This window comes from Psittacula echo, assembly GCF_963264785.1.
Source record: "Psittacula echo genome assembly, chromosome: 1".
Lineage (NCBI taxonomy): Eukaryota > Metazoa > Chordata > Aves > Psittaciformes > Psittacidae > Psittacula > Psittacula echo.
Genome location: NC_137735.1, coordinates 35,838,060 through 35,846,236, shown reverse-complemented (window position 1 = coordinate 35,846,236; position 8,177 = coordinate 35,838,060). Strand labels below are relative to the sequence as shown.

The window sequence follows — 8,177 nt, the reverse complement described above, 5'->3', positions numbered from 1 at the left end:
CTGCTGTGAAAAGAGGATGTGCCTCTTCAGGCACAGTTTTATTGTTTGTTCTTGCCAGTATATCTGATTACAAAGGCCTGGAAGGAAAAACTAATGCTTCCTACAGCCAGGGACAGTTGCAGCCTGTTGGCAGACCTCTGTAACCAGTGTGGGACTGTGCAAAAATATCTTTTTTAGAATCTGAGTTCTGTACATTTATTAATACAGAGACAGAAGAAGCCACACATGAAAATGGAGAGTTCATGCAGTGGACAATTTATTTCCTTCATGGACGTATTAATATTAGAAATGTCAGTAATGTATTTTCTCAGGAAGGCTATTATGCAGAGCTGCAGATCTAATATAACCATATATTGACAAGGCCTGTGATGTTATACCTGAATTTGAAGTTTTTCCTGAGTTCCTAATTACATTTTTTCCACCTCTTCTTGCACTCAACTTTCCTTCTCCCGCCTCTGCTTTAAGTGCTTTTCAGCTGCTTGTAATACAGGCTTTTTCTTCCTCTGAGGCTGGCAACTGGGAAAAGGACGCTACCATAGACCTGCAGAGAGTGAACCCACAAGGCTTTGTGCTGAGCACCTGGCATCTTGACAGTGCTGCCTCTTCTGGTGGTGTTGGGTGCTTGTAAGACACCAGCTCTGATGACTGTAATAAAGCAAAGTCCTTTTCATTTCCTCCCTGTAAGGCAGCCATTTGACTCTGTGCAACAGGCAATGTAGTGACAGGGTAAGGGAGAACCCAGGGTTTGAATATATAGCTTGAGAGGCAACGATTTTTGAGGTGTCTTAGCAAAGAGGGGGATTGCTTTCCCCTGGTGTCCCCTGTATTTTGCCATTTTTATTTTAGGGTTTGGCTTGCATGCTTATTTAATTTGAAAACCTCATACAGTCAGTCCCCAGACCAGGCAAGCTGAGGCAGTAACACCAGTCCACCCTGCTACTGAAGCCTGCTGCTCTCCCCTATAGAAACTTGTTTGTCCTGGGGAGGGAAAAAGAAGTAGCCCCAACTGAAACTTGAAATACCACATTGCAAGAGAGCAATTACCATATATGCACACGTGCTCAAGCATGCATGCACACACACATGCAGAGAAATATGTACATCTACAGCTCACCATATTGTACTCTGCTACATAATCATCATTTTTCAATTGAGGAAAAATAAGCCTTTGAAATATTGCCACTGCCACTCTTCTGGGCAGTTATGTCATTTTCTTCTTGCTATTTTCCATTTATAAAATGGGAACAGACCTGCTTAGCAACTAGTAAGTGAGTGTTTATGAAGCTCAAATGCAATAGATATCCTTAGTAATATTTGTTTTCTCACTTTTTTGAAAGATGACACAGAAGGTTTTCAGAAGCTCAGATTTTGAATTGCTTCTCCAAAAGCCTTCAGGCTCCCTATGAATTTGGACTGAATCAGGGTTGTGATTGAAAGCTTGAGCACATAACAATCATTTGTAATGTCTACATGTACCTAAGCTTCTTTTTTTGAAATTCATAATGTTAAATCAGCGCCTTTGAAATGGCTACTGTTATGTTGCCAATTCCTGATAAGGAATTGTTAGGTTAGAAGGGAGGCTGGATGCCTAGTTCTGGTTTAGTTCAGACTTTTTTCAATCCAAGATTTCTATGGTCTATTCATCCAAGCCTCACCTCTCCCTCTAGTAACTCAAGAAAGAGGTGGTACCTGTTGGACTTTAAATGATAAAATTATAAAAATAAATGCTTTGTCTGATTCTGATTCTCAACAAAAAGATTCTGAATCAATGCATCAAGCTTTGAAACCATCTCCTTTTCGTTTTCGCCATTGACAGCAAGTGATCAGATGCCCATCAGCTCAGTTCCTGCTTGGAAGGAGTATTTTTCCTTATCCAACAAACTCCCTCAGATTATTTCCATTCTTCTTTTTACAATTAGGCAAGACTTCACCAATGCGTAATAGATAGGCAAAAATATTTGTAAATTAAATTAACATTTCCCAATGGTTTTAGTCAAAGAAAATGAGTTCTCCCTGCTCCCGTTGGGACTGTTTGATTAAACAGCCTATTTTTAGTATTTCAAAATGTACTACTGCTCACCAAGCACAACAGCTGTTTGAAGCTGGGAACTTTTCTTCCCCTACTCTGCTCTAAAAAGCTGTATGAATCCAGACATTTTTTGTCTTTTATTGGGGGAAAAAAAGTTAAAGAACAAAATGTTGTGGGTTGCTTTTAAGCACTCAAATTTTAGCTAATGATTTTATTTCAGTTTGGGCACTGAAGCAAAAAATCAATTACACACACAGTTCTAGCAATTTTCCAAAGAAAACAGCCCAAACTTAAATTTGGTCTTTAATTATATATTTGATTCATCCCAGTAACAACACTTGACTTCAAACAATGCAGGAGCAGGAGGAAACTTGCTCTGAATTCCTCTCTTCAAAGAGAAGAACTCTTTCAGATACATGTCAGAAAGCTTTTAGCTGAAACTGAATAAGATAACTGTGAGAGGACTGAATAGGAGTTTTAGCTGACCGCAGGTCTCAGTACTGAAAGGAGGCCTCCAAAATGGCTTTTAAACAAACCTCCCCACATTTGGGAAGGAGAGCTGACCTTGCTAGGTGGATTGCTTATTCCTCTCATTCCCTGCTCCCGCCATATTAACATGAAAATAACTTTTCATAGTTGCAGGAACAACTTATTTTTCGCTTAAAATTATCTTACAATGAAAATTCATCCTGTTATGTGTGCCAAAACCTATGAACCAGCCTGATCCTACAATCAGGAAGTAGAAGGTATCATGTTTAATTGTATGCACTATATTACTCCCATGACAACTCCTGCTAGTGTACAAATTAAATTGATTAAAACTATTTGAAGGACTAACATGCACTGCTACTGGTTCATTAGTGCACAGTAAATTGCTCAAGCAGAACTGGGATATGTGTGCTTTATCTGATAGCTGCAAAGCTATCCCCTGCTTTTTTATTTGATACTTGTTAGAAAAACTCTGAGACTATACTCATGTATTTCTAGTTGGGAATAATTATGCAGAAAGCCAGTGTAATGATCACTGGTCTTGTTTGGTGTCCCCCTCCGCTTTGTTCTGCGTTTCTGCTTCTGGGCCTCATTTTTCCTCCTCATTGCTTGTTCCTATTTGTCTCATGTCTTTTTTTAATGGAACAGATTGATATCTACGGCCATGTCTAGATTAGGAGCAAAGGCTGAGTTTAGTTCAGCCATAGGTTGAAGTTAGCTGGCCATCTGTTTACAACCAGTTCCTGACAGCCCTCATCCATTCAACTTTGAGACACAGAATTTACCCTCCTGGCTAGAATTTAATTTGCTTTTACATCTCGTAAAATGGGTAGGATTTTACGTTTGACTTAGCTGGGCAGTGGTAACCAGTCTATCCTAACCTCAGCCTTTGATGAGAAAAGTTGAATGATTCTAGACATTCTTACTGTTTTTCTGGTCTGAGGGTGAAAACACGCTCTATTACAAGCTTTGCGTTGGTTGATGAGTAAATTGCTAGATAAGTAAGTTACATGATGGAAAATACAGTTTTATTAGTAAAGCTCTAAGCCATTTTTGTCTTTTTTTTTTTTTCTCACCTTACTTGTTCCTGTTGCTACCAGTTTACAAAGTACCAATGGAAATGTGTCATTCCTGGTGGCTTTTCACACAGTTGGAAGGACGTGAGGCTGAATGGGAAAGGACTCTCTAGTATTTAATCTTCAAAATTCTTGCTGGATTTCATCCATGCAGTTTCTACTCATGTGAAAAGGATGGCTGCATACAAAAACCCTGAATGATTCTCCAGTGTGTGTTCTGCCCACAGCCATACAGCTAGGTGCGCTGAGGTGGGTTCTGGAATGATAAGCCCAAAGATGTACAGCAAGGTAGCAAAGGGGTAACGTCTCAAGGTCTGCTGGCTTTGATGTTCAATTTATTCACCAACAAGTCATGCTTTTACTGGTTCACCACTACTGAAAATGTTAAAATTACTGACAGAATTACAGTCCTCTGATTTTCCATGCTCTCAGAAACGTGGCACAAACCACTGTCAGACAGGTTAAATACATATGTAAATATAAGTAGTTCACTATCAACTTCTTCAAACCCCGGCATTGCAGTTGTGTCCACTGGTAATGCTGGCACCACATGATGTCAGGTATGCTCAGAGCCGGCTCACAGAGGAGGCACTAATCAAACCCTTCACATGGTTTTGGTTAACTGGAACTTATTTTTGGTAACTGGAGTTCATTTTCAGTTAGCCGGTGTTCATAAAGCCCATTTTCCCTTGTGGCTCGGCCGGTTCAATATGGCACCCTCGGCACAGATGTGCACAGCACCAGCATGAGGATGTGCAGCCACCTTCCCGCCGGTGTGATAGGCAGGCCGGGTGTCCTGGCTATCCTTGTGGGTGCAATGGGTTTATAACGTGGTCGTGTGACTGACCAGGCCCCTCTGGGGAACAGCGGGGAAGTGGTGGGTCTTCTGAGGAGGAAAAGCACCGCCACTGAGGGAGGATGCCTGGGTGAACCCCGCCAGCTCCGCGCAGGGGTGCCCCGGGGACACAGATCTCTCCCGGCCTCCTTCCCTGCCCTGTATCCACCGGCCCCGAGGCTGGGCCGGGCCGGGCCGGGCCGGGAGCTGTGCCCGCAGGAGAAGCCTTGCCGTCACCGCGCCCCTCTTTCGCTGCTTCCCGCCGCTCGGGGTGGTGCGAGCCGCTGCCCGCTCCTCATTGGCTGCCGAAGGCGGCGCCCGCAGCCCGGTCGTGAGGGGTGCCCGGCGCTGCGCACAGCGACGGGCGAACGCCTGCCCCGGCACGGCCAGAGCCACCGCCAGGCAGGCGGAAAGGAGGCGGAGCAGAAGCGGGCGGGAGGGGGCCGCCTCCCCCCGCGGTGCACGGGGCTTTGTACGCGGGTGCCTGCGAGCCGACCCCAGCCCCCGCCGGCGCCTCACGGGGGTGCGCGGAGCCCGGCGGGACCCGCAGGCCGCGCCGGGACTAGCATGAGCCCGGGCGGCGGCACGGCGCCTGGCGCTCCAGCGGCAGCTGTTCGCGGCGCGGCGGGGCGGAGGGAGGGCGGCAGGCAGGCGGGCGGGGTGGCCAGCCGCATCCCCGGTGGCCGCGTCCTCTGCGCCGGTCGCCCCTAGCGCGGAGCCGGCGGCTGTCGGGCCCCTGGGACAGGCGGGCAGGGATCGGGGTCCGTGTCAGCCATGGCGAGGCGCGACGCTGCCGGAGGCCGCGGGCCGCTGCGGACCTCCCGAGCACAGCGGGCCTGAGCGGGGGCGGCGGCCGTGGCGGTGGGGTCGCAACTGCTTCCGTCGGTCCCGCGGCAGGGAGAGGCGCCTGCAGATCCTCCCTCCTTGCACCTCCTCCTCCTCGCCTCCTCCCCTCCCTCCTCCTCCTGCTACTGCTCCTCCCGCCGCGCCGGGAGCCGCCGCCGCCTCCCCAGCGCCGGGCGCGCCGCGTTCGGGGTTGGAGCCGGCGGCCGCGGGGTTTTCTTCGTTTGTTTGGGCCTTTTGTGTCGCGGCTCACAGTTGGCTAAGCACGGCCGGGCTGAATCGGGCCATTGTTCGGGACCCCCGGGCTCCCACGCTGCACATCCCTCGTCCTCATTCCCCCCCCCGTGGCCCCCCTCCCCTTTTTTTGCCTGAGAAGCCACATAACGTGCCTTTCCTCCACGCAAATCTGGGAGCCGTAAGCCGGACCGATTGCAAATGAAGTGTAATGCATTGTGGGACGTGTGTAAAATTGGATCATTCGAGGGGGAGAAAGAAAAAAAAAGGAAGGGACCTGCGGCTGGCGCGCTAGAAGAGGCAGCGGCGGGATGCGCTCAGGTTGTGCCCCGGCGGTACCCGCGCTAGGCATCTGATGCCGGGCAGCGCCCGTCCGGCGAGCCGCGGGGCCTGACCCATGCTGCGGTGGGTGGATTAGGCTCCGGCACCCTCAGCATGAAGAAGACGCGGAGTACGACCTTGCGGCGGGCCTGGCCTAGCTCCGACTTCTCCGACCGGGCCTCAGACCGCATGAGGTCCCGCAGCGAGAAGGACTACCGGCTGCACAAACACTTCCCACCAGCTTTCATTTCCCAGGCATCACGGGGCTACATGACATCAGGTTTGTAACAATTTGTGTACGCGAGGGAGCTTTATTGCGAGGCGGGTGCGGGATGTGTTCCTGGCTGGGAAGGCTGTGTTGGTGGGTATGGAGGGGAGCCTGCGACCGAGAGCCCAAGTTGATATGAATAATGCAAGAAAAAAAAAGAATAGCAAACATCCACCATTTTGTACCTCTGCAAGATTCACAGCGGGGCCCTCGCAATATGGTGTTTAAAATCTATTAGTCGAGTGAAATAATAGTGCGAGAGAAACGGTCTCGTCTCTGTCGTGGAGGGGCAGATGGAAATGATTGAGTGCGCAGAGCATGGAGCCCTTTGCGCCTTTTGTGCGGAAAAGCATGTGCTGGATATTTACTGCTGCCCCACACATGCCCTTTTAAATGCCATTAACTCCAGTTAACTCATTGGGGCTTTCGTATTTTTCCATTTCGGAAAGGAAGAGGGTCACCTGTGATTGCAGGCGCTGCCGCCTTGTTACATGCAGGCTCTCCGGGTTTCAGCTGCATGCTTCTGCAATGGCAGAGCACGCTTTGGAGAAAATTACTGTAAACACATTTGCATTTGTTATTTGAGGTGCAGAAAGAGACCAGACCTCTGTATGTGGGGCAGCACACACGTGCGTCTACATTCATTTGTTGGTTGCTTTCAAGGAAGGCTGTAGGGAAATAATGGACACTGCACCAACATGTTTGTGCATGGGAAAGGGAGAGCACAAACAAAACAAAAACCAGCGCGGGGGAAGGCAGGCACTGGGGAGAGGCTTGGCCTCCAACAGAGTGCTGGTGCAATTTTGGAATGCCTCAGTACTGTTAATGGAAGCTGCTCCATCCTGAAATGCATCTTAATGGCCTTGGAATTAAGACATTTCATAAACACCTGAAAGAAGACTTGGGAAATGCTGATGGGGAGGGGGCCAGGGGCAGAAAATCCTGGAAACATCCTTTGTTATTCTGCCGCCTACTTATTGTGATGATCGAACATAATGTTTTATTACTGTGATGGCAAATTCCAATTTATTGTGAAGGCTAAATCACGTTTTCCCTCTGAGGCTCAATTTAGGTTGAGTAGGCAGATTCCTTTGAAGGACAAAAAGAGGGAGAGAGAGAAAATGAAGGTATTTATTCTGCATTACTGAAAATGTTTCCAGTCGTGTGCCCTGTCCCCCCCCTCCCCATTTCTGCTGCAGAGGTTGAGCCAAAGATTGTAGTTGTCAGTTATATGCTCACTTTCCTGTCTCTGGCCCTAATAAACGTATCTGTTTAGCCAGGATCAGTTTCTCATGTTTTAAAAATGTCTCGTGACTGTTCTTTCTTTAAAGCCCGAGCACAAGGGAAATAATGTGCATTTTATTGAAAGATCGGCCCGTGTAAGAATATTGTGCTATTTTGGCAATAGCTGCTCTGATTTTTCTCTTTCCTGGGAAGCCACATATTGATAGGAAATGACAAGGATAATTTATGCTTTAACAGCTGAAGAAAAGGAGAATGGTGGTGCTGGAGGGGTGGTTTTGTTTCCTTGGTGCTGCAGGACCTGAAAGCAGCTGGAAAGCCAAATCTGCCCATACTGCAAAGATTTCTGTTGTTCTGCCTGAACGTCCTGATATTCCCACTGTAAGATAACGCTGTGTCAGGTCTGTTGAAGTTGGTGCTCTAAGGCCTCTCTCAGTGTGGAAGCCTGTACCGAAAAGAGAAAGAGCTCACCTGAACGTTTTGTGCCAAGCAGTGTGGAGTTTTTTGCTTGTTTTTAATTCTTCAGGGAAGCATTCTGGCTCTTAGGAAGCTTTATCTTGGCAACATTGATACGATCCAACCAGACAGCCAACCACCAGCGATCTGCAGAATCAGATGTGTCACCCTCCATTTGTTTGCAGATACCTGTGTCCTGGGGAAGGGGGTGTAGGGGAGGCATGTGTAGGGGGGATCATAGGTTTGTAGTCTGCTATTAATGATTTAAAGTACTCTCCAGACCCCTGGAATATCATGTTTGTGAATATACAGCACGTTGGTTTCAATTGCAGTAACTGAAGAAGAACAAATGTCACGTTCAGTTGGAGTAATTTGCTGGAGTTG

The 8,177-nt window shown here is 48.0% G+C and overlaps 1 protein-coding gene across 1 annotated transcript in view; it reads left to right on the top strand.

The window, feature by feature from the left end:
* Positions 1–5,941: 5,941 nt before the first annotated feature.
* Positions 5,942–8,177, top strand: part of STOX2 (storkhead box 2) — a gene marked incomplete at its 5' end in the record, with an annotated part of 74,559 nt that continues 72,323 nt past the window's right edge. Inside the window, one exon of the mRNA XM_080621056.1 lies at positions 5,942–6,107. Within this exon, the coding sequence (XP_080477182.1) occupies positions 5,942–6,107 (166 nt within the window). The remainder of the gene's footprint in view (positions 6,108–8,177) is intronic.